The 27,990-nt window shown below is 38.0% G+C and overlaps 1 protein-coding gene across 1 annotated transcript; it reads right to left on the bottom strand.

Moving 5' to 3' along the window:
- Positions 1-618: 618 nt before the first annotated feature.
- Positions 619-24,600, bottom strand: LOC104507913 (ankyrin repeat and IBR domain-containing protein 1-like; the record flags this gene model as incomplete). Its single annotated transcript, XM_010149350.1, has 3 exons — positions 24,331-24,600; positions 6,729-7,029; positions 619-801 (listed from the first exon to the last, which is right to left on the bottom strand). Coding segments are annotated over exons 1-3 (672 nt in total), but the record flags the coding sequence as incomplete, so codon positions are not given.
- Positions 24,601-27,990: the final 3,390 nt, after the last annotated feature.

Here is a 27,990-nt window from a genome sequence, read left to right on the forward strand (position 1 = left end):
TTTTGAAGCAAATTTTTTGAAATTTGCTTCAAAATAACAGCACCTGTTATTACCTGTTTTTCATACAAGTTCTGGTATGCAGTAGCTTCAGGCCTCATATTATTAAACATGAAACTAAATGCACTGTTTTGAAATCCTGCACTATTCGGCCAATTTTTGGTGACATTCAACCAACTCTCTGTCTAGGAAGATCCACCAAAAAATTTTTCCCTATTCTACCCCACAGATTTTCTCCTTTTCAGAATTTCTCTTGACTTTATTTTTAGACAGAAAAGCATCTTAAGAAATAAAAATATGTAAAAAAAGTTTGGTTTGGAGCAACTGTTTCCCAGCCTACTGGCCTCACTGTATTTCTATAGCCCCAGAGACTGCAACACTTTTAAGACAGTTCACATAATTCAGTATCTGAATAAAACTTCTCTATAGTTTTGACAACAGATTTGTTATGTTCTCTGATCTTAACTTGAAATATATAAAGAGCTGTGCTAAAACCAAATGGTTTACATATACACAGTAAGAAGTACAGTACCTAATGAAATACTTTGTAGTATTCTGTCACAATGTAACTGCTACAAACATAAATGTGTAAAAAATCACAAATTTAAAGTATCCTCTGACCTCTTTTTTGTCTAAAGCAGCATATTCAGCTTCAATGCTTTCAGCTTCAGGATCACGTGAAAATACCATTCGAGATTCCAGATTGAGAGCCAGCTCTTTGTGGTGTTGTTTCTCTGCGCAGTCACATGGGGTATCTTTATTCTCATTTTCTGCAAACAAATCTCCACCATGTTTTACTAGAAGCTGAAAAGTAAAACGGCAAAGTAAACAGTTACCAACTCTAATAATACCCTAAAGGAAAGACATGTCAGTTATATAAAGAATAAAAAAAGATGAACAAGGAAAACAGAAAGAAGAGACAAATAAAATAGCAATGCTCTTTGGGAAACAAAGACTCTCTACTGTTACTAAATAAATTACTGCTTGATTTCATACATAATTATAACTATACCCATCTTAATTCCATGGAACCATAAAAACTCAGAAATTTGTTACAAGGCAATGCTGTACAATGTGTCTCCATTAGGTTTTAAACAATGAAAATCTGCTCTACTGATACACTCAGTGCTCCATAGAAAATGAGGGGCCTGAGGTCATCAAGCAGCCAAGACAGAGCTAGATACACCCTTAAATATTGGTTATATATGGGTGTGTTCTTCCCAGCACTGGTACACTGGTGGTGATAGAAAATGGGGGAATCTTTGGGTAGGAGGGAAGATGGAATACCAATTCACAGCCAGTACATACTACTGGTAGCTCTACTTTATTTTTGAGGACATGAGAAAAGTGGAAAGAAATAATTCTAGTTCTAATACAGTCTAGTACTGTGCCATTTTAGCAACTTTGTCTCTTGCCAGTAACCACTCATAAATTGAGTCTTTAGCTATTAAACACTAATTGTGCTGCTCTCATCCTTTCCAACCTTGTCTCCTGCTATAAACTGGTCTGATAAAAGCAAGGACAACAAATGCCACAGATTTTAAAGGCCAACAGTGGACCACTTTGCTGATTTATTACGACATCTTTATAACACATGCTAGACTTCCAATGATGGAGCAGCCAGGACAATAATTCACTAATAAATGATTTATCTTATTTCGAAATAAAAGTAAAATCTGTAAACATTATCTTGTCTTCAGACCATGATGGCTGTAACAACACTATCCTGTATTTTTAGCCAGAATATTTCAAAACTCAGGTTCTAATTTTTATACTTCTAAAATGAATATTTTTTCCCCCAAATGATCTGTTCTCTACATAAACCTTTGAGATTATGATCAGCCACTTCTTTTCTCTTCAGCAGACTGTGTTTCCTTCACCTGTTACTATAAAATACATACTGCATTTTACAAACCTGGAATAATTCTTGTAAATTCTTTGGAAACTTCTCCCACATTCTCCAAAATAAAAAGAAATGCATACCCCAAAATACCACAAACCAGAGCATTAACAAGATTTAGTTGAGAAGATATTAGTGTCATTAAGTATGACACCATATGTTATCTTCAGAGCAGATCATCAGGCAGAAATGAAGATAATGCTAGGATAATTATCAAGCTACTCAGCCTACAGTTACCTTGTTCTATCTAAACTTCTTAACATTGGCAAAACTTTGTTAAATTGAGTTTTATTTTCTGTCTATTCATTTTAAACTCTAACAAAAATTTAACTGAGGCAACTAAGACACCTTCTGAGAAAGAAAAATAGTAAATATAATTGAAAGAACACTCCATAGACCTACGCAGCTCAAAATCTAGTACCCAGGATGAGGAAAACACAAATCAACAAGTTTTTAATAATGATTACATATTTTCTGGTAGCACTGTTAAAAAGGCTTGTATCCATACATAATTAAAAGGAGAGTAATAATTTAAATAATCACATTCATAATCTAATCACAAAAATGCCATTTAATACACCAAATATGCTGTGACAGCATGGAATATATCAACACAAAATCTAATCTAGTCAGCATGGAACCTAAGCCTTTTTTCTGTTCAGCATTTTGAAGGCAAGCACATTAACTTTGGCCAAACTATCTTTAGCAGGGGGTTCCACACAGCACTTCTGCTCAGAAACTTAACACATGTGAACGGATGAGTATCAAGACTGCACATTTGACTATCAACTCTGAACAAATCAGCTAGCGGGTGGTTCACCCACAAAGGACTGTTTTGCTTTTTCCTTTCCTTACGTGGGTGTGTCAGGGATAAGAGAAGATACAGGGCTGGGGTTTTCCTGAGAAGTTATGGAAAAAGAAGGGGACGATTAACGGGGAATGCTGCTGTGAAGTGAGAGTAACCACCACAAAACCAGGCAGGCAGTGGAGAAGAACGGCAAAAGGTCCTCCTGGGGTTCTAAGTAACCTTCAGTTTACTGGAGAGAGGGAAGACGATTTGAGGATTAGGCAAATCATTTCTTTATCTTTTTGTTTTGCTAAGAACTTTAATCCTCACATACTTCCACGAACAAAGAGTATAATTCCTTCACTAAGTTCTGTTTTGGGCTTCTGATAATGTTGTGTTCCTGTTCATAATCCTGTTCCTGTTGACTACAGACTATACTGGAGGATTTAAGATATCTCAGATACTAATCTTAGGATCCAAGGCCCTCTACCCTACAGTAGGGCACATAATGAAGTTCTGGCTTGGAGGTGTACTCTATGTTTCTAATGTAGAAACCATGACTAGTTAGACTACATATCTACGTCCAAACTCTGGCAAATGGCAAGCTACGTGGATCAGACCGTAAATTCTTCAAAGACAAACTGAAAGCAAATTAGAGTCAGAAATGGTTTAGTCAATTGAACAGTACATCTTGTCATGATAACATAACCCAGTTTGCATAATTAAATGGGGAACTAGCAGTCTAGTAGCTGGATTCATCTAATGAATTGTATCACAGACAGTGAGAAATAGAACAATCATTTGTGAGAAACACAAACCATGAAATTTCATGATGAGTTTAAAACCAATTGATTTTACAGTCTGCAGTTAAAAGCTGCAGCCCAGCTCCAGAACTACAATTTACTCCACAGCAACTATGATTCTTTTCAACACCACAGTCTGCCTGGATCTTACTGTGTGACCCCATTTGCTTCATGCTCTTCAAATAGAAACTTTTGAACTGTGTCTACCTCTAATACCACTGTACAGCCCTGTCTACGGCATGAAGGCAGAACGATTGAGGCAGAAGACTTCTTGCTCCATTCCCTTGTAAATCTGAAGTCTGTTACCTGGGATCTCAAGTGTAGACAGACAGACAGAAGACAAAAGAAATAAGAATTTATGTGGATAACGTAATTGTTCCTTCTTTTTGCAGTATATATTCACAAGGGTCCAACAGTAAGTTGTTAGTGATTAATACACTAATGTTAATAAATAATTAACATTATTGTTGGTTAATAATTAACATTATGTGTTGATTAATACACATGTTAGTGTCTAATACACTGATTAGTAAATCAGTATGTTAGACATTTCACAAATGCAAGTAAGGAAGTTTGTAAATGCCAGAAATTGAAATATGTTAGAAACTGGCTTCTAAACTTTTATTCTCTTTACCATTTCTCTACCAGAAGCAACCCTTCTCACTGCAAATGATTTTATGGGAGTGTTTTTCACCAACTCTGCTCAAAGAGGTCATTAAATGCTAAATCCTGATAGCTCCCATTTTCTGATGTGACATGTACGTTTGTCCCCTAATGTACAATAATGTTCAAAAGCAAATGGATCTTCTTGAGGGAAGGTTAGAAAGAACAACTGTGACTGAAAATCCCAGTAGCCAGAATTCATCAAGCAGCTGGGTCAAACAAGTGGCATTAAAAAACAGAACAAGAGAAAAGTACACAGTCCTTCACAATTAATATTTTTGTTTGTTTATCAGATCTGAAAAGAATTAAAAGTTGACAATCACAACAAAAGCAGTATTAACACAGACCTAGGAGACAGCCTGGTATTTGTTTACAAATAAATCGCATCAGAAGAGGCACTAAATGAATCATATAACCATACCAGTAAGGAAAGATTCGTTCTAGTTGACAGGAAGAGCCAGGCAGTACCTGTAATTCAGTTACCATGTACATATTAGCTGGGTCTGAGTATAATTCTGCTAGCAAAGACTGCACAGTGACTCATCTCCCTGGGGAAATTCAGTAAGTAAACAAACTAAATTTCTAGGGATGTGTTGAAGACAAACTGCTAGCGTGGAGCTCGTAACAACACAGGGCACAGAGGAAGGAAGGTACAGGGGCAAGATTTAGGCTGTGACACTGGGGGTTAAATTTCAGAATAGCAGCATCCTCCTAATTCCTCTCAGTACTTGAGCAAGGGACCAGAAAGACAGAGGCTTAAGTTAACATTATCCAGTGATAGGACGCATGGGAATAGTTCAAAGCTGTGCCAGTGGAGGTTTAGACAGGACAGTAAGAAGCATTTCTTATCAAGAGGGTAAATGTTCTTAATTCAAAATGTTACCAAAGAACCACTCAATAACAATTCCCCAAATGTAATCAAGATTCACCATTCTTGCAGAATCAGAAAAAAAGGACAAATCCACTGCCTAATTTCAAAAAGTGGTATTAAGTAAAAGCATGGGAAAAAACCTATTAACGTCAAAAGAACCTGTGAAGGCAGAACGACAGGACACAATTGTGCGGGAAATAAGAAGCTGAAGTTGTCTCTAGATGAAGAATATGTAAAGAACAAAGTCTGGAAAAGGTAAATGTAAAATCACAATAAAGCAAGCTCTGAATGTTTTTCAGAACAGTATGCCAAGTGCATAACAAGCCAGAATAAATCATTTTGACACATTTACTGTGTGATGTTTTAATGTGTTTGTAAAGTTGCTGCACAAAGTGCAAAAGCAATCTCAAATGTTCTAAACCAGAAAAGTGATATGAATTGTTGGAATTCAGATATTCTGTGGATGTACCACACATGCTTTATGAAGTCTGTTTCAAAATGAAGTCTCAGAACAAGAGGTTCTAGAACAATCAATAAACCAAATACTAATATAAATACCCAGCACTAGATGGTACTTATTCATGAGTCCTAATGGAATTCAAATATGAAACTTCTGAACTATTTATTATAATTTACAACTTATTGTGTAAATCTGCCACGGTAAAGATTAGAAGGTGGTAAAAGTAACACTAAAACTAGCTCCAGAGAAAATCAGGGAAGTACAGGGAGAGTGTCAGTTCTTACTGCACAGAAGTCACCAGTGAAGTTCCAGACGTTGGGACCTAACTGTTTAAGATTTGCAGAAGTTATTTAGAAAAGCAGGTGAATAAGGAGGTGACAAACTTTGCTGATGAATCTAAGTTAATGAGTGTAGTGTCAATAAACATGAAGTTATACACAGCAGAAAAATAACCTAAATATTATACATAAGTACTGAACTCTGAATTAAACATTACCTTTCAAATACAAATCTTGATGTTGTAATAGACAGACTTATGAAAACATAAGCTGCTTTTGAAAATGTTAGCTGTTGGTTCTTGTGTTCTTGAAATTAAATTACTGGCACAATTAAATACTAGTCCTCATTACTTGGTATAGTTTAAAAAGTAAATCTGACGGGAGACCTTCAAAGTCACTATGATTCCATATTACTCATTACTATCCACTACTTTTACAAACATTAAAGTAATTTTTAATTTGTGAAAAGGTAATTATATTTGAGTCTGTTAGCACAGATGTATGGCACTCTCTAAAAAAGCTGGGCACTGTAAATTAAAGACATAAGACCCGTTCTTGAAACATTTCCAAGTCTCAGCTACAGAGCAGAATAAAAAGAGCTCTGATTTTCTCTCAGGCAGTTATTTCACTTCTCTTTACACATACAGGTGTGCTTAGGCATACCTTTAAAGCTTTTTCTCCAGCGTTACAGTTTTGTAATTATTTCAAATTTCTATAAACCTATATGAGTCTTGCTGCTGAGGAGTTTATGTCATGAAGGTAATGTATATGTAATGCATTTTTTACGTTGTTCTCTACAGACAGTGTAAGTTTTGGGCTGTTTAACTTTTCCAATTAATGAAAAATAGAATTAAAAATTAATTCAATATACTCTATCAGATTTTTTTCCCTGGAATGGCTTTGTGAAACACTGTGCATGTCATTTACTAATAGCAGCATACAGACTTGTCATCATCTAAGAACTTTTACCTCAACACAGGTTTTCATCCCTGAGGCAGCAGCATAGTGCAAAGGAGTATTTTTTTTGTTATCAACAGCATCAATGGCTGCTCGTTCATATTGTCCTTCATCCAGCTTTGCTCCCTTCCACTTCAGGATCATTTGCAGACAATCTGCTCTTCTGCAGTCATCTTCTGAGGGTCGTGTCAGGCGAGGATGAAGAGCCCCTTCTGAGATCATGATCTGAGGTCCCATACACAGTAAGTGCATAGATGTCTCATTGTGCACATTCCGTTTATTTGGGTTACCGTCTCTAACAAAAAGGAAAGTTCTGCAAGGGGGGGAAAAATAGAAGAAAATTATTAGCACATTCATTTCCTTGAAATGAGAAGGGTCTATTGTGACTTCTCTCTTCTTGCCAAGATTTTCACTAGCCATGTGAGTGATAAACATTATAAATAGATAATTACTACTGGACAGCTCTCCATTTCTCTTAGGAGTCAGTAGCCAAGATCTGGATGAATTACTGGAATATCATTAAGTACCATATATAATTACTTTGTTACTATGTGACACAAATTTTATCCAGCAGTTTATTCTACAATTCTGTGTTGTATTGCAATAAATGTTATTAAAGCACAAGATTGACGAAATAGATACTTTATTTTTTCTACTCAGTGTCCTGAATAGTAGTGCATTTGGTAGTCTGCAAATAGATAATGCTGGAGTAATTTCTAAAAAACCCATTCTCCTTTCCCATATCTTTAGGCAGATGCTAGAGGCAGATCAAGACAGTACTTACTACTTCTTGAAAATATATTAAATACTTTTCCTGCTAGTACTATATGCACTGAGGAAAGACTATTTGCTTTCTCACTCTAGAATATATGGAAGCGCAACATAATGCAAACCCTCACCTATGCAGATGACAGAGGCTGGCAAGAATTAAAGTCTTCTCTTGAATACTTTACAGGCAGTTCAAAGTGGACAATAAACTAAATTGGCAAAAAGGATCATCTTAGGAATGAAATGGAAACAACCAACTGGTTCCTGGAATCACAAATCTGATTCCTGACAGCTCCTGAGAAAACACAGCGCTCTCTTGCTTCTTGCCAGCAAGGGACTATAGAAGTCACAATGCAGTTCTGAAATGGAAGAACTGAGATATATCACAGAAGCCCAATAAAGCCCAAACTTGCTTTAGCCTTTTGAGGTACACTAAAATAATATTTTTTTTTCCTTAAGGGAGGGTGAATTGTAGGAAATGGAAGGAATAAATACCATCTCTTTGTAGAACTGGGGTCAGAGAGACAGCAACGAAAGAACTCCCTGTGAAGGTAGGGGGACAGTTCCCAGAAAGGTAGGAGCAGGTTAGATGAGCTGCATGGCACACGTATTCCGCAAGTCATTGCACAAACATTTGCACTGTCCTCATAAGCCTCCTCACACGTAAAACCAGCAGAAACCACTGTTCATTCCCTCTCCAGGCTGTTCCCTGACTGAACAGTTTGCAGGTATGAAGAAACAGTTATTCTGGAATCCTTATTAAGTGACTGCAGGGGATCAGCTTCCACTCTCCCTGTCCTCACCCCCAAGCCTAATTATAAACAGTTCTAATCGCTTTCAGTTTAAAACAGGCAGCTCAGCCACCTGAAGGCTCTAAATACAAAATCAGACCATACTGCTCGTGGTGAACACAGATGAGCAGAAGAACTCGTAACCAAATTGACAAAAGCAAAGTTACTGCCCTATGCTGTGGTTACAAGTCTAAATCCCATCTCCCCTCTCTCTCGTTCCTGAATACATCCCACCAGGCACTACATAGTAGGCCTTTCCCTCTCTCAGAGTTCTCCCATGCTTTGTTTAGGACAAAGAATAATCCTGAAACTATTTTATTAATAAAGGAAGAGGCTATACAAGGGTGGGTGTGGAATTTCCCTTTCAAAAATTATTGAAAACAGACTGGACAAGTATTTCAGTAGAAAAACTTAGGCAGAGTTGATCTGGTCCTGTGGTAAAAGGATGTCTCAATGCTAGACGTTCAGTCAGCCAGATTTCTGTCCCTTCTTCCCTCTGAAAATCTCTGAACAGTTTTCAGTTCAGAAAGAAACTTATTACTAAAATACTGTTCTTTAAATAACTGGTAACAAAGTAGTCAGTGGAAGAGAGAAAAACAAAACAGTCGTCTCTATGCTGCCCTATTTTGGCAGCAAAAATGTTCCTTAGAGAAATCTCTCTTTCATTCCATGATAGCTGACACAATAGATGCATGTTAGGAAATATGAATATGCCAAACTTGAGATTGAAGACGTTGCCAAAAAAAATGATTGCACATTTTGTTTGGTTTTTTTTTTTTGTTTTCAGAAGAAAGGGATTTAGCAACACAGGCAAAATGCTTCGCAGCCAATTACATGAAATTACAAGACTAACCAGTATCAAACACTATTCAAAATGAACTTGCTTGTTTGAATTAGCTTTACACAGTATGAAGCTAGAGACAGCAAGAAAGGAGGGGAAGGAAGGTGGAAAAGAAGAGAAAGACAGGAGGGAGAGGGAGGAGAGAGGAAGGAAGGGAGAAGGGGAAGAGGGAGGGAGAGACGGAGGGAGGGAGAAAAGCTAACTCACTGCGGGATGAGGACATGAATTCTATAGAGGCACTTAGATACGATAATGCTAGATGCCTTAGACATGAGGTTTTGCATGTACCCACTGCAAAACCTGGATATAGAAAATACTAGGCTAAAGAGAAGTCATCTTGGTCTTGGTGAGATGTAACTTTGGGAATGCACTAAAATCTGTGTTTCTCTATTTCTGCAATAAAATCTGTTTTATGATACACCAGTGTCTTTTCTTCTATAAACTTGCTTTTACAATTTATTTTGTTATATTTTTACTTCAAGTAAAGATTACCCCAACTTAGCCTTCAATGCATTCGTAAACAGCAGGCATCTGTTACCTTTGACTTAGCGTGGAATGAGTAGAGAAGAAAGTGTGATAAAGAATGGGCCAGATCCCTTCTGCAATCACTACAGTGGACTGTGGTACAGCAGCAAAAGTACCAGTTTCTGTGCAGAAGCATTCATCAGTAATCCCTGAGTACACACAACTGAGGAAGTATCGAGATTAAAGGCTTCAGCTGCATGAAGGCATAGCACCAAGCTAACAGAAGCAATTCAGTATTGCAAAGAGGGTGGACTTTGTCTTTCACATCAAGTGCCTGAACTTTATTTCAGAATTTGCACTTAGACTGTGTAACATGCTGGATGGCTGCCCTAATTGGACCTGCATATTTTGAATGTCAGGAGAGTCCTCTGGGTATTGGTTAACTACATCCTTTCCTTCCACTTAAGAGTTGCGTGATATTCAACTTAACGATTCCTGCTACTTCTCTAATTCAAAGTAAAATGTTACTTTACAATTCAGTTAAGAACTGTCTGTGGTTTCTGTATTACAATAAACAGGGCTTAGTTTTTTTAAGTGTGAGAACACCTTCACTGTCTCCTTCCAAACCAGATGAAGTTTCTCCAGTATCTTTAGCCATCTAATCATTACCTTCTAGGCTTGATAATATTATAATGTACATTTCTGTTGTCAATATTTAACTTTTTATCATCGCTGGAATTCCATGCTGTGGTAGTTTAAAGTCTGTAATTCATTCCTGAATCACGTTACAGTGCATCTGATTTCAGAATAACACAATGTTTTTGTGGTGACCCGTGAAAGCCATAAATCAGACACTTTATCTTAGAAAACAGTATTTTACACACAGACAAAAATATTCATGACCTCTACTACCATAATAGCGATGTTAACTGAATAGTATGTATCAATTAAAGAGGCCATACTGTCTATATTCATCTCCACCCACTCCCCTATTTTTTTTTTTTCAAAAAGCTCTGTTTTTCCCAACAACTCTGCTAAAATTCTCTTTAACAATCCCAAGCTACAGGGATTTCATCCCTATTCAACTGACTATATGTTGTAAACTATTACTTTCCCATTACTAAGATTTATGTAGGTTTGTAGAAGAACCTTTGTAGAATACACAAGCTCTGAATGGGTGCAAGTACTCTGTCATAGCTCAAGGTAGATATTTCACCTTATCCTTAACAGTTTAGAAGCTGAAACTGTGCATAGAAGTAGAATTTGAAGACTGCCAAACCAGTACCCCTTTTTAAAGATAAAATTTCTCTCTAAAGGTTTAAAAAGTAGTTCTAAAGGTAGCTTTAGTAGTAACTAACAATTAGTATATTTTTTTTCCACCAGAAAATTAAGTTCTCAGGAAAAAAACCAATAAAACTCTTGTTTTAAGAAGTTATGCATATCCTAATCTAAAATGAGAAGTACTTAAGTCCTCCCTGCTTGCAGATTCGATGTTCGTAAACAAATAGAAAAACACTTTTCTGTATTAACCAAATGATTAAAAGCTCTAAGATGGTTTTAAATCTTTGAAAGTATCATCGTGCTGTATTATTATCGTTTCGTAACACAGAGGATATTTCTACACAAATAAGTCTATCAGTAAGAACCATCTACAGCAGGCAGCTCTCAAATATTTACATAAAATAAAACATATTTTCCAGAACAATTTTGTGACATTTGTAAAAACACTGTTGGATTTGGGGAAAAAATAGTTTTGATTACTTCTTGTTATAACTGTTTGATTCCTTGCTTGTCATAAATTGGTATGACAAACACCAGAGCTGCCAAAGGCATCCAGCACATCACTCTGGATACATAAATGTGCTTGTAAGTGCCACAACACTCCCTCTTTTTTCTCTCCTTATCTCTTCCAAAAATCAAAGGGTCAATTCTTCATTCAAAGGGGAAATCAAGCCAACGCTAGAAAGTCCAGCTGAATTCATGACTTAAAGTTCAGAGAAGACGATTAATGTCCAAAAAAAGGGTAAATGAATACATTTTACATCCACAAATTAATTATTTGACAGGGCCCCATTTTTACGAATGGTATTTGGTGCATAAGACGTTCACACAGCAGTGCTGTAGGCCCCTGCAATTTGGTTCAGATGTTTAAAAAGCTAAATTTTCCCAGGAAACGTACTGAGAGAGTGAAAATACGCATTGCCTACAGAAAATACCACTTAACCACAAGGCAGACAGACTTTACTCTAGTTGCAGTTTCCAGATTTTGCTTCAAGCTGTAGCTCTTTGCAGAATCCAAACTTGAGGTGACAAAGGCATGAAAAAAGTGTTGAAAAAAGTGACAGAAATGAAAGGGCTGTAACATTCACACCTACTACTATCTGTATTTGCAGAAAAGCAGGAAGAGACTCAAGATCACAAGGCTGTGAACTTGAATAATAAACAACTGGCACATTCCTTCACTCCAGGAAACCAACATCAACATGTCTTCAGGTTTTAATAAAATCTGTCATGTTTGGGGGATGAAAACCACCATATTTACAGTCTTTTTGTCTCTCTAAACAAATGTTATATATTTATAGCTATAAATAAGTGCACACGTGTATATATATGTAGGCATATATAAACATAGGAAAATATACCTATGTATAGAAAAACAAAGCCAAAATAACAAATAGTGTAAAATGAAATTTTAAAGGTAGTTTTGACAGATGGAGACTAAAGCAAGTCTGAATCTGCTCAAAGATTTACTGATTTTTTAAATTCAAAGCACTTACATATACTATATAAACTACACAGCACGTTGCACCATTGTTACTAGAAAAAGGTGAGCTGCAGCAACAAGGTAAACTAACCTGCACAGGGTTGCCTTTCACAACATCCCCCCTGGTCCTTGGGTTGAACAGCCAAGGTAAGTCCAGCTTGCTATTTAAAAAGTCACACTGTGTACTCCAGTGCAGACATAAACCTAAAACTCAGTTTCCGAAGTGAAGTATGGGTAAGCCATGAGTTATAAAAACATATAGAAGAGCTAAGCCCTGTTATCCAGTAATTTAAAACTCATATGCAATGAATTAATTAATAAAATTACTGAGTCATTCAGCTTCCAACCTAGTAGGTCAAGATTGATGCATTAAAACCCTGAATAATTATGGTTACTTCATTAACTCAAAGTACTTTTTCTCCCAAACGTACTATAACAAAGCAACCACAGTGTACTAGCAAACACCTGAAGAAATTGTTTTAGTCATTATTGACTGCTATATGGAACTATAAGCTGGTTTAAATAACTTTGTGAGAAGTGTTATTATTTACCTGATGTTGGAAGCCACATCTAGTACAAGTAATTATTGACATTTTTCTTTATTAGTACTTACAGTTTCTTTTTTGTTTTATTATGATACTTAAGCATCTCCTACAGTCGAGGAATCTCCTGTATACAGCAAAAGAACTGGGTAGGAGACAGTGACTATTTCTATTCTAACATAAAGAATATGCTGACAGATCATTAACCATTTATCAAAGAAAAACAAAGACTATTATCCTGACATTTTATAAGCCTTAAATTTAATTGGCCTCTTGCCTAAGACCTGTTACTAACACTACCACGATTCCCATAAACACTAGTAATATTCTGCTAAAGTAAGGAGAGAGGTTATACCAGTGGTGATTTGGGCTAACAGCAAAGAAAGCATCTGAGAGGCTGTCAATGATACAATGATACTCCACTGCTGACGGGAGTCTGTGAAAAGATAATTCTTCCTTCTGAAATTCGAAGTTTTGGCAGACAATTCAAGATCCCTTACATCAAGTACTCCACTCTGGCCTCCAATTGCGTACTTTACCTAAACAGAAATGCATCCCACTTGTTCCCATTCATATGACTCCTACCAAGTCCGGTACATCTGGCAAAATTGGTTAAATACATTTTCTAAGTACTCAAACAATTTCTGCAGATATGCAGAGAAAACCACCAATTTGAGAATCAAGCCCATACTATGGCGCATATGACTGATGTCTTTTACTTAGAGCAGTCTAAGGTTTAAATGGGAATCTTCACCTCTGACAAGATATGCTCTTCCTGGGCCTGCTTCACTTACAGACTGAAGGTAACGTTCAGTACAAAAATACTGCCTTGAATGCAAGCACTGTCTTCACTCTCTCCTAAACTGGCTCTAAAAAGCCTTACAATCTTTTTCACTGTATTGCTGTCATTTCCCCAAATCACTTTTAAGGTAGGTCAGCACCTCGGTCTGAGTTGCAGTTCTGGACTGACTCATTTTAACGTAGTAGCCAATCACCTAAAGACACCCAAGAAAGGTCTTATACAAATCACAGAATGGTTTGAGTTGGAAAGGCCCTTAAAGACCATCTAGTTCCAACCCCCCTGCCATGGGCAGGGACACCTTCCACTAGACCAGGTTGCTCAAAGCCTCATCCAGCCTGGCCTTGAAGACATCCAGGGATGGGGCATCCACAGCTTCTCTGGGCAACCTGTTCTAGTGCCTCCGTGAAGAACTTCTTCCTGATATCCAATCTAAATCTGCCCGCTTTCAATTTAAAACCCTTGTCCTGTCACTACAGGGATAAAATTGAATGTGGAGCACAGGTCCAAAGAGAGTGTATGCTAAAAGTGGGGAACACAAAACTTGTTTAATCCTCACATTTGTTATATGGTGGGCCAAAAAAATCATGAATTATATATGATTCCTGTGCCTGTTAGGAGGAACAGCAGCACCAAAACACAGAATTAAACCATTCCTGATACAAAAAGGATCAACAACATACTTAAGTTATCACTAACCAGGAAATTATTATATTTTTTTATGAGCCACTTGAGCTTTGCCTTCCCTTGGACCATCAGGAATACTGTTTCCATGATCCCATGCCACTTCTGGCTTTTATTTCAGTATTCTGGGTGAGATTTCAAAAGAAAAAGAGCTGAGTGCCAAATTAGATGTGGCTTTCACTGGAACTGGCTGCTTACCAGCAGCTTTTGTGACTAAATATCTTCTGCAGTGAAAAAGCTGTATGATTTTCATCTCTGGCTCTGGCTCTTTCTTCTATATATTTCTTTACAGCTAGAAGCATTTCTTGAACCTAGGTGTCCAGCCCCCTCTCCAAATCCCTCCTTTGATCACTGTTTTTTTTCCAATAGACTATTCCACACTGAATTCTCTTCTTAGATAACTGTGAGACTATTATTTTTAGATTGCTTCCAAAAAAATGTCAGAGGAAACAATAAGCATGAAACTACTTAACGGGTTCACCTTCACCATTTAAACGCACAGCTTTGTATTCCTGCACAGTAACCACAACCAACTTATCAGCTTGTAAATCACCTAGCAGTGTATGACATCTAGTGTTGATATTATTTATATAGCAGTAATGATGGAATTAAACAGCAAATATTAACAGACTTTGTGTCATTTCTATTCTTTCTATTTCTTAAAAGCTATGAATGTATTACAGAGAATGTCTCATCTTCCTTTATCTCTCCCTCTAGAAAACATCTTCCAATCTGTATGTTGCTTGATCTTTAGTGCCAGTAATTTTTATTTTCCTTAAATGTTTCAGCGAAGTAATTTTATCAGGTTTAAATTGAAATAATTTACAAATCTAAAGAATCAAATCATCCACAGTCTGTATTTTGGCCAAAAGGAAAACTGGGTTTATATACAACGTCACTGAATATTTTAGCTGGATATTGCATTTAGCTATAAAAGTTAATTAGTTATTTCTGATAAATTTACTCCTGTTTATCAGAAACTGCAAGTCTCTCAGTCATCATTCCGGTAACTACTGAGCCGACAGATCTCTCTGGTAAGGAAGTCACATGTGCCTCTAACCCCAGGGTGAAGTTAAGCCATTTGACACAATGATTCAGCAGTTACCAATCAACTCGACAGAGTCACAAACTCAACCTGGTAACAAAATTAGTTGAAATAAAGATTCAGTCATCTTGGCTGCTCAGGACCAAAGCTGTACTCCTCTACAACACAAATGTAATTTTACTTTGCCTGTGGTAAAATGTTCACAAGGGTACTACTAAGAAAAACACAACACAGAATAAGAAATCTTTCATAGTGTACTGCATTAACATATCTCACCAATCACTAACAAAGTGATCTTATTCTGCTGTATCTGATTTCCAAGGAAAGTAAAAGAGCAATATGGTGAATGTTCTCCTGGGTAACTGGTGACAGGACAAGAGGAAATGGCCTCAAGTTGCACCAGGGGAGGTTTAGATCAGATATTAGGAAAAACTTCTTTACTGAAAGATTGGTCAGGCAATGGAACAGGCTGCCCAGGGAATTGGTGGAGTCATCATCCCTGGAGATGTTCAAGGAACGTGTAGATGTGGCACTTGAGGACATGGTCTAGTGGTAGTGTTGGGTTGATGGTTGGACTAGATTATCATCTAGGTATTTTCCAACTTTTCAAAGTGATTCTGAATAGATTATCATTTTAGTAAGTGGGAGAAAGTCCGAAAAGGTTTGAGGTTTTCAACCTGCCTAAACTGTACTTTAGAAGACAGTGCTCAACAGGCTAAGACCCTTTGAGAAACCTAGTAAACACTACCGCTGCTACTCCTTGTCTGTAGCTACTCCTCTAAGCGTCCTCATTGCTTTCTTTTCCTCAGTGAGAATTCAGTCACAGCAAGAACTTGCTCAGTTTTAAAGGCTTCATAATTCTACCATTCCTTCATCCTCTTGACTGCCTTTGAGACTGGCTGTTATGAAAATGACCTTGTAAGACAGTATTTTCTCCTGTCCAGTCACATGCCCTGTTACTGAAGTCTTGGGCATTTCAATTCACTTGGTCCTTGTGCTTCTTTATAAACATTCCCAGAAAGGCTGGTCAGATCAGGTTCTTCATATATTATTCACCTATCTCGGATCAAAAATTCCTTTCAATATTTCATATTCAAAGCATTTAGTAGGTGACGGAGCCTCAAAACCATATAAAATAATCTGAGAAGGGTCTTAAAGAATGGAAAGCTAGGTATTTTTCAGCAGCTGAGTGGAACCACATCAAAACATTCAGATCATTCAACGCAGACCACGAAAGCAAAATATTTAATACTGTGTCCCCGGCAGTATTTCCCGCAAGCAGCATTCATGTCTGATACTGTAAAACCATGAAAGTGCTCCATTTACAGCTTTGCAGGTGCTTACTATTCAATCTTGCATGATTTAGCATATTCCAGGATGAGATTAATCTTCTCAGCACTGGAGATCTACAATGCAAACAACTACAGCTGATCCAGTTATTTTAGATTCCCTTTATAATCACTAGAAGGAAACAGGCACTTCTGCCACACAAGTAATTTAAAATATTTAAGGGTCAATTTCACAATAAAATGAATTGTGGTCTTGCCTTCACTAATTATTCTGACTATATCTATTACCTAGGTGTACACTGACCATAAAGGGAGTCTAGCATGAATAATTCTAATGCTGACATACTTACTTTTATGAAGAAAATTAATGTGAAATAAAACTATATTCTACACATTTAATTTATCTGTGTAAGCATTAATAATTAAAAAGAAGCTTGCTTTTTGTTGTTCAAAAGTGAATAATCTAGACAATGACATTGTAAATTATTCAGATGAAACATTATATTGTAAAATTTTAAGTTAATAAACAGGACAGAATTCTTTTGTTGTGTAGGAGAAAGGGAAAATAGTTAGGTAGATATCTTTTATACTAAATCAGAAGTCAAAACTTTTAAAAACTACTATTATCCTATTTTTTTTCCCAGGTGAGCTGTAAAATAACCTGGAAAACACCAAACAAATTTAATCATGCCAAAAGCTACCCTGAAGAATAAATTCAAAAGAAAAACAGGACTCCTCCAGGATTTCAACCTACAGAAAATGTCCATACATTCAATACAGATTTCCTTACACTGGGACACTGATGTCTTGGTTAATAACACCATGTTTTTCACATTTGCCCTAATTAGACAAAGAACTGCTATTAACCTTCTTCGCATTTTTCTGTTGCTCACATTTATATCAGAAGTACAGTTAGGAGAGAAGTTACAGTCTCTCCTGACTATTAAGATAACTATTAGGACAGAACCTACCTGATGTTTTGTATTTTGTGTGGAAATCATGAGGAGCACAGTTCTAACAGTACAGTTAGAAGGGAACACCAGTCTTACTGTAAGATCATTAAATAGATTTTTCAGAAATCTGATAAAGACAGAAAAAATGTTGTATCACCTTTCTGAATATTTCAGCATGAATGATTAGGTCAATTTGAATCTCAGAGTTTAAACATGTACTGAACTTCTGTCTCAGTCAAAACAGTGGAGGCTGAAGTAGCCTCTTTTTTATTTGCATCTCCAGGAAAAAAAATAATCTGAAATTCACAGCAGCCTCAACCTTATCAGAAAATTATCAACTACAACACCTCTCTAAAGACAAAAGATCCACAAAGTTAACAGTGTTTTCTCTGATACTTTTCCTTAACATATATTTTTGCAGCACAAAAATCCCCTAATATCCTCTTAACTCAAGAGAAGTCACGTGCTGAAAAACAGCCTGCACACATCTCCCTCTAATACATCCAAAACTAATTTTCAACATTACTGCAAAAGGAATAAAACACAACAAAACCTGACATGGGAAGAGACAGTCCCAAGTGTGCTGTGACCAATGCAACATTCCCCCTGATGCCAACAAATCTGCTGTCAAATCCAGCCTATATAACATTGGTAATCTCAATACACTTTGTTTGATTGCATTACAATCGCTTAGACCAGCCCCAATTGAAAGCTCTTAAACAGCCATAAAAACTAGGTAAGACAAGCCAAGACTGTAGCCTACACTGACCTGAAATTCAAACCACCACTACTTCTGTCATTCTACTGCAGCGAAAAATACTTCCCTAATTATAGCAATGAAACAAGAAATACTTCCTGTAGCCAGACCTTGGGCACATTCACCCATGTTTCTCTCTGGCTATCTTAGCTATGTCTTCAATTCCATAGTTCCTTAATTATTATTACTGATAGGCAGCCATCAAGAATGTTTTAAAAAGTGGGGTTCTTTCCGTTCCAGCATTCATCTCCATTTCCAGCATCTTCTACTACTGGACACCTTTGTTTTTTCCTGTTCTAGAAGAAAAATAAGCTTCACAAAACCATCCTGTCTCCCCACAGCCCCATGTTTCCATCACCTCCTCCTCTTCAGCCCAGGACCAGCAGCAACTGCTACAAGCAATCCACTTCCAGCCTGAAAACTCACAGAGTGCTCAGGCATAGCTGTATGAAGCACACAACGAGGAAAAACTGTCATTGACCCAAAAGGCTTCCCAGCAAAGCTACAGCACTGAAAGTCACACCACAGCACACACTGAAAGGAAAAAAAACATCTTAGATAACGTGTAAATTCACAACCACAAGCAGTATCTCATGATTTCCAGCCACTCCATCTCAGCCACTCTCTGGAAAGGACAATTCTCTTGTTGCGTTTCAGGAATGGTTCACCAACAGCCAGACCCTAGTGAAAAACCTTCCAAATTGCTAGCAGTTCTTTTGAACTGGGCAGTCAGATGGTCTCAAATATACCTTAGGATTAGGCAAAAAAAGCCTGAGGGCATTGGAGGCGCTTGATCATCTGAAGACTGCTTTTTCTAAAGAAAACAAACTTCCTGTGTGTTCTTTCTCTTTAATATTTTTACACCCATTTAGTGGATGGAATTTAAACTAGCCTCTTGAATAGGAATCTTATCTCAAGATCTTCATTCATAGGGAATCGTGATGTTTACAGTACAGGAAGACCAATTTGTATGTTGTACAAAGCTCTCAAATCCACCTGAGTGCTACGTATCTTTTATTAGGTTTTTGATGTTTCTGAGTGCAATGTAATTTTTTCTCTTACTTCCAGATGCCTTACCTATCACCCACTAGAGACTACCTATTTATTAGTTTGTTGTGAACACAGTCTGAATAGTGACATCAATACACTTTTGTAACACAGAGATGACATTTCTGAACTAGATCTGTTAACAGCCAAGGCAAACTTCTCTCAGTCTTAGTGCTGACTCTAAGCACCACCAGCAGATGTCTAGAGACCGTAGCAGAAAATCACTGAGTAAATCACACTCAAATTGTTCCTGTGGTATTTACAATTTAGTCCAATAAAGGAAACTTGAAATGTTTAGTTCTTTGTTTCCAAAATGGAAAGTAACCTTCTCATGTTTTCTAAAGAGATTTCAAGGTGTTTCTCTTTGTGCTTTTCTGTTTTTAGTAAAAGGCCCCAGACTGCTAGGGGTTGGCAAAGACAGTAGCCCATGGCAGGTAAGGCTGTCCTGGCTCCACATCCCCAGGTCCAGCCCACAGAGAGGTTGGGCTGTGTTCCCAAAAGACACACAGGCAAACAAACATATATACATGCTGGTCCACACAGATGAACGTGGACAGAAATACTCAGCATTCACATGACCACAAATGACACTGATGGCCTCATTCTGTTCCCCTCCAGGCAAGCAGGATGAAGGTATGCTAGTGGGAAAAACATACATATAAACAAGACTGATACCTTCACTAACTGGCCTTGGATGTTTTTTATCCCATGACTGGTGCTGAATGACCCAGACCTTCCACTTACCTTACACACATGCATACTGCAGATCCCCAGCAACTGGCCTTAGACACTACCAGTACCTGTCCCTAGATCCTCTCATGTCCAGTTGCCTCAAACATGCCTCCTGGCTGACCTGTGGACTTACAGCTGTTTGAAACATGGCTCCCAGGCCACTTATCCTACTTGCTGCCTAGTCCAACTTGACATTCATGAGCCATTACACACTGTTCTATGTCCTGACATATGCATGCACTCTGGTCTCTCCAGCTGCTGGCACCCTAGGCTCAGGGACCCCTCTGTCGTGAGGTCCCCACTTCAGTTGCTGGCACTTAGACCTCTATACACAGTCGTGTGCACAGCAGTTTCCCGTCACCCAGGGAAATAACTTAGCGATAGAGTTAATGAGATTATAGGACAGACTGTGGTGATCAGGCATGGTCAGACAAACACCATGGTCTGACAAGCCACCTATTTCCATGTGAGCGGCCCCTTTTAGCCCCTGCTCTATTGTACCAAGCATGTTGCTCCCCAAACCACCTTGGTCACAACCTCCTTGAGTGCATCTCCACCTGCTCGGACATGGGCTCCTGCCTGGGCTGCAGATGGGTCTGTGCTCCCCCGTGACCCTCCATGGTTGCAGGGGCACAGCCAGCCTTGCTATGGGCTGCACCACGGGCTGCACAGGAATCTCTGCTCTGGTGCCTGGAGCACCTCCTCCTCCTCCTTCTCCACTGACCTTGGTGTCTGCAGGGCTGTCCCTCTCATATTTTTTTCACTGCTTTCTCACAGCTGCTGCACAGCGTTTTTCATCCTTTCTTAAATACGTTATCACGGAGGTGCCACCAGCATCACTGAGAGGCTTAGCTTTGGCCAGTGGCAGGGATGTTTTGGAGCTGGTTGTGTCCGGCATAGGGCAGCTCCTGATCTCTTCTCACAGAAGCCATCACTGCAGCCCCCTGCTACCAAAACCTTACACATAAAGCCATAACAATCCCCTGCTGTAGACTCCTCCTGATGTGTTGAGGTGGAGGGTGGAGCCCTGGAGCAGGGGGCTCCTCCCTCTGATGAGCTTACAGGGATCCCCCTACTGATCTGTCCCTGGGGTCCCCTGTGCTCCTGGGGATGAGCTCTCCATCACACAGCTTCACCCCAACTTTAACTATATAACCCTACTAACCAAACAGAGAAAATGAAATAGCTGTCAGTTATGAGAACAGCTGAGAGCTATGTAATAACTTCTGGCAACTTCAAGCAGTGCTTTGAAAATTCTCGTTTGTGCTAATGAACTGTGACCAGCAATTTTTGGTTTTTAAACATTAAACACTCTGTTAAAACAAACTGATCTGTCAGGTAAACATTATTTATGTCTGCAGACAAAACAAAAGTCATATATTAACTGAATGACTATTTTCCATTTTTCATTTCTACTATACCAAAGCTTTCTATGATAATCCTGAAAAATATTCACAGAAATAATCCTAGTATTTTAACAAACTCTTGCTGAATCTTTTGAAGAAAAAGAAATTAACAGCAAAATTTCAAATATTTACGGCTCAATTATATACTATATCCAGTTTCTGGGCTGTAAATGCTGGATGAAGAGTGCAGCAGACAGATGACTCAAACACCTGCTGTAAAACAAACGTGCAGTTTCTCAAAATCACTGAGAAAGTTTTGTTGTCTTAAGTTTCTGCCAGTAGACTTCATGCTGGATTATACAAAGTTTGTCCAGGTCAGTTTTCCTTCATGACCCTGCCACCTCCAGCTTCTTGTTTCTTCACTTCTGAGATGGCTATACCAAGATGTCCCCAACTCCCTTTCACAGCAAACTCAGTGCCTGTGCTTTCACCATGTGTGCTAAACCACAATGCTCTGCCTTTCGACAGTCACCACCAGCCATGCGCCTGGTAACAGGGAGTTTGTCCCTTTGCCTCAGTACTTGGTAACAGCCCTGCCAGCTGAACATCCCAGAATATCTCTCTCAGTATATTCTGTTATGCAAAAGGTGTACTGCATCACACCACTCTATTTTGAGGAAATTTCACACAGTGAATCGTAAAACACATGTCAGTTTATATCCACCTACAATAATACAAATATCAGCCTGTAAAGAAAAATTGAATGATACGTTACACAAATACGTGACATCTAGAGTTGGAACTACAAGTTAGTGTAGCTACACACTGCCAAATATTTAAAATGTTGAATAAAAGAGAAATATTAATTATAGTACAGTACTATGGATACCTAATAATTGTAAAACTCTCAAAATACAAACAGATTAAAATTAATTTATTTTTAGCTACTGCATTTCATCAGTAAATCAAAGCATTTGTTTTAATATTAATTTATTTAATCTCTGTCATACCCAGGACTTTCTGTATCAAAAGGAAGAGGCTTAACTGGAAATCACTTGTGCCCTTTCTACTATCAACTTTGCAAAGAAGCACACTGCAAGTCTGATATTTCTGCACTCTTACTACTTTGTTTAGATAGAAAGGCTAAATTTTTGTGCAACTTGTCTTACAGAGGAGTTCTGAACAAAGCCCTTAGAAAGACAGCAGAAAAGTAAACAGTAAAAAAACCTCTGCAAATTACTCATAGCAACAGTGAAAATTCTAACAGTGCAGGTTTTCAGAAGCAGACTCTAGCAAATAATAGCATCTTCACTATGTTTACAGGGAAAAAATGTACTGCAAATCTTGGACTCAAACCAGAAAAAAAAATTATTCTTTTGATTATTTGTTTGCAAGGTGTGCAAAATAAAATAATTGTCCTGTGAGACTTAGATGCTGAAGTTCCCATGCAGCTATAATTTTGAAATTACCTTTTTTTAACACAAAGCAATTATCTGAGATCTCATCATAATGGTGCCATATGAATTAACTAATGGACTGCCAAGAAGTCAGTAATTATGACTCCATTACTTTCCATATGTGCAAACAATGTCATGTGTCCTTGTTGTTTCAATGAGGCTGTATTTACTTAAGAGATCTTTTCTTGACAGAAATAACCTGAATCTCAGAAAAAAACCAAAATCACAGAAAATTTAAATAAAAACTGAAAATTATATAAAAATTAAGTCTAGTAACATTTTTCCTACAATTAAAGACTCAGGAATGGGGGAAAGTTCGGGGATGTTAACAAAAAAGCAATCAAAAAGACTGAGTGATCAAATGAAAACATAAATTAAAACCAGAAATCTAGAATACGTGGTGCAGAAGAGAAAAATATTTAGCAAAAATTGAGATAAATGAGAAGTTATAAAAAACTATTAGGTGAATCGAAAACAAAGGAAAAATTTATGTTGGGAGGCCATATAGCTCGTAAAGGACAAAACAAACCTTATGAATATCACAGGCCCATCAGTAGATATAAACACAGAGATGAAAAGAATATTAACAATAATACAGTTCAGTATATATTTCCATTCTGTTTCCTAACATAAGGAAGAGGATATTTATTTACTGTCGACTGAAGAAGAGATTTAGCAATGTCTACTCAGTACGAGCTTCATGAAATACAAGACCAGAACAGCTTGTACCTGCAGTGTCTGCACATGGGTAAGATGTTAATCTTTAATCGATCTTAGAGCACTGACAGAAATACAGAAGAATGGAAGTAGCTAACATTAGGGATTGCTGTACATGTTGACTGTGGCCATAGTAAACTTACTCATTATCAAGATATTAATGTTCATTGTTATTACCCAAAATGAAAAATAAAATCTACCTGACTAACACAAGAATAAACATATATTGTGCCATAGATCGGTATGGCATCCGTTAGGTATGGCTTTACGAACAGATTATTTTAAGACAGGAAAACACATCAAGAACAGCGGAACAGTAACTATTTTCAAAGAACCGTGACAGAGGAGTCTTGAGGAAGCAAGCTAAAACTATCCAAGACTAATGTTACGAGGAAGGAACAAAGATACTAAAATTAAAATTAAAAACTGTTACACAAGCCTGGTGTTATAGAGTAATTTGCATGTTTTCTATTACTACTTGAACACGTTACAAATTCTGTGTCTGCAACACACACGTACCTATGTGCACACACATAAGGTATTTATAACCTATCTGACACTGTTACATTTCTTGGCTCAGTTATTCACACCCAAGCAAAACTTGAAATCATACTTACCCCAGTATACGGTTCATTCCATGCCTAGCAGCATAATGCAGTGGAGTATTGTGCTGGTACGTTTCTCCATAAGAAGTATTTGGGTCTAGAGTTTCTTTTAGTTGAGGGTTGCTCTCATAGATTTGGCAGGCCAAGTTTTCATCTCCATTTATAAGAGCTTTGCGGAATTTGGTGGTTGTATTTCCCATGTTGCTATCCTAGCTATCAGTGGCACTTTTTCCTTTCCCCTTCATCCACTTGTTGGACGGTTCTGTAACATGCTTCACAGCCTAAAAATACAAACAGTATTTCAGTTATTCTGTAAAGCACTCTTTTCTAGAAGAATTCACCTGGAGCTACAGCTAAGTAAGCAGGCATGTACATAGGGCTTGTAGTCTGCTCATGAATTGCTGAAGTCCTTCTAGATAATTACACACAAAATCCCAATTTTTCACAGAATATTTCCCTGATAAATTGTGCCATCTCCCTGTGCAAATAGTCACTACCCATATTCTCTGAACATAGAGAAGTGAAAAAAATGGCCAATATAGACCTGTCTTAAAAGACAGAGATGAATTTCCATGAATAAGAAGTGAATTAGAATTACAAGCAATTTCAAAACACAGCAGAACCAAGGCAAAATCTTAAACAAGGAGGTACAATTCTTCAAAAGCACGCAAAAAAGCAGACATCAGCTTAACTTTCACCTAAAGAAGACCATGTAAAGCTGTGATTGTAGCACCTGTGCTTGTGTAGGTGGGTGTAAGAAGCACCCTTCCGAGTAGCAAGAGAAGTGCACATGAACACAGGAGTTACCATGGCTCCATCTTAACACTTCCGCTAAACAGACTCTTTAAAACACCTAACCCCATTTTTAGATTGACACTTTAAAGATCAACCATGAATGGGTCCACACAATGCCAGGCATTATACTGGCACAAACCAACTTCACAAGTACTTGCCAACTGCTGTACTCCAGAGACTCTCACCTTTATCTGATGGAGGGGACAGGGCAGACAGAGCATCTCCACTCCTGAGATGGGACAGGAGAAGCTTATCAGGTCATGCAGTCAGAAAAGAGCACACGCTGGTTTATGTCAGAGGGACAGACAGGGGACTCAGCACCAGGCTGCAGCTAGTAGCACAGTGAACCTTCTAGGAGGTCTCTTTTGTGCATGGGTCATCCCATCCAGACTGCTCCATGCCAGCCCTTTCACCCCACAAAGCACACGCTGGCATCCAAATATGCCAGGCACAGCAGGTTAGGAAGTTGAGATTGCTTATGTTGGGCACATATAATCAGGCAGGGCAGGAGCTGCTTCATGCCCAGTACCTTACATTCAACTTCTTGGGACTCTCTCAAAACTTCTATTTCTACACTGGCTTTCCAGCACACTTACTGGTGCCTGACAGCCTTGTAGACAAAAGAAACAGAGGAATTCACGGGGTCTAGAGCTACAGAAAATCCAAGGGAATCAGGATGCAGACGCAATTCATGTGAACAGGATCTGGGGAAACCCAGGAAAGAGCTGCAATGAGATGTTTTTGTTTCCCCAAAGTAGTCCTCTCATGAGCTGTTTTCAGCTACTGTTGTGAGCTTAGGTGTCACATTGCATCCCAGTCTTGCTATAGCTTTGCTTAGATCCCATTCTGCAGGAGTTCCTACCAGCGGGAGTCTTACACTTTTCCTCTCTATGGTTCCTCTGAGAAGTCATTTCGTGAAGGGGAGGGAAAAGACCACTTTCATCATAACCTCACTGGTGCTGCCAGGGCCATTCGAGGAGAGGGGTGGCCTTGGTAGCCTCCATTTTTATCCTCTTTTCCTATAAAACCTTAATGACACAACCTTTATTTTGGAGTTGTGCACTACCATTCGATGTCACTGTGTGGCATAACAATGACAGTGCTGAATCAGCTGACTCAACATGCTAAACACGTTGCCCACGCTGTGACCAGAGCTACCTAACAAGCAACTGCATTAAACAGCCACAGGTTTCTCATATTTATAATAAAGTAGGCACTCATCTAAAAGCAAATGCACGAGCTTCATATGCCTATATACATACATAAACCAAAGCCCAGATTCTTCAATCACACTAAGGATCCTGCAGCATTTTCTATCTGTCATCTCTATATTTTAAAATACAAACATGCAGATACTAAGCAGATATTTACATTCTTCAAGAAAGCCACTGCATGTTCACATTCCCACGTCACAGCTCTCAGTGCTGTAGATTAATGTGTTTTCAGATACAGAAACAGCTGCATTACGCTAAATACTGGATAGTTTCAGGCTTTAATGAAAGACTGTATAAACCAAAGAAAAACCCTACACTCTCTTCAATCAACCAGGTTTATACTACCTTCAACAACTAGGATCTCAAAAATAACTTGAAAGAAGGACTTTTAGTAAAATTTGTCAGTTTATGGTATTATCTGTCAATTCCTATCCACCACCAATAGCTCTCAAGACTATAAACTAAATTAGACAAGTGCCTAAAAGATATTATGTTCCTAGAATCTTCACGAAAATCAATAACGAAGATCCCACTAGTGCCCATAACAAGAAGAAAAGCACAGAAACGTCTCCCATAATTTGAAATTAGAAGGTAACAGCACTAATTGCCTCACATTTATTTCCAGAAATTAGCACATGCATAGCTTGCATCAGCTGCAGAACCTGCTGCTTCTTGCCCCAAACTGGAGTAACAAACGTGGGTAGGGATGAGAGAGGGTGTTGAGAGCTTGAGGAGATAAGATGGTGCCCTCAGGCAGTCTGAGAGAAAGATGGGGCAGGGTGGTACTGTTGAGATGTTGAAGAGATCTGACTGGATTCAGGCAGGGGTCTGGAAAATGCATGGGAGAACTGAGGGTTTGTGCAGGGTGGCTCTACAGAACTAAAAAGCTCAAGTTATTGCAGTACAGAAAAGGCAAAAATTGTAAATTACATTAATTTTATTGCACACTGAACAAACTTTATTTTTGATGGAGTATGGATATATTAGATGGTAGCACAATTTTCAACAACTAATAATATAAAAGACAGGCACATTGTTTGAACTATTAAGTACATTATCATAACATCTGGGAATTTTAGGAATATGCAATGTGTACTGCATAAGTCACTGAACAAAACAGTGACATCTGCGTCCATAAAAAAAGCTTACAGCCTATGTGCACAATAAAGGGTTATATACGATACAGACATGATAAAAACGTGAATTAAATAAAGAGTTAAATACTTGCCTGCATACCAGGCCACTCTCCAAATGAAAAGATTCTCAGGCAGAGGAAAGGGAGAATTTGAAGGATTATGAAACAGAGCAATGATATGGCTTTGAACACACAAGTGAAACTCGCCCCAAAACGAAGAATCAGCATAGAGGTACTGAAAATTTAGCGAATGGCTAATGTAACTATAATCATCACATTATCAAAATAAAATGAAAGGTGATAGAATGGGGATAGTCCATGAAAGCCCTTCAGGTGAAGGCAAACAGCTGATATTTGAAGTGATAGCAAGAAACCAACCTCTGGAATAATGCAAGCAGAGAAGTGACAGGGTCAAAACTAACCGAGAAAACAATTCCCTACTGAAAATACATGATATGAGAAACTGTACTAATGCCTTACACTTTTATAAAGTATACACAAGGTCTTTCATCTTTAACACTCAGACTG

This window comes from Eurypyga helias, unplaced genomic scaffold (genome assembly GCF_000690775.1).
Source record: "Eurypyga helias isolate BGI_N326 unplaced genomic scaffold, ASM69077v1 scaffold17193, whole genome shotgun sequence".
In the NCBI taxonomy this organism is placed as follows: domain Eukaryota; kingdom Metazoa; phylum Chordata; class Aves; order Eurypygiformes; family Eurypygidae; genus Eurypyga; species Eurypyga helias.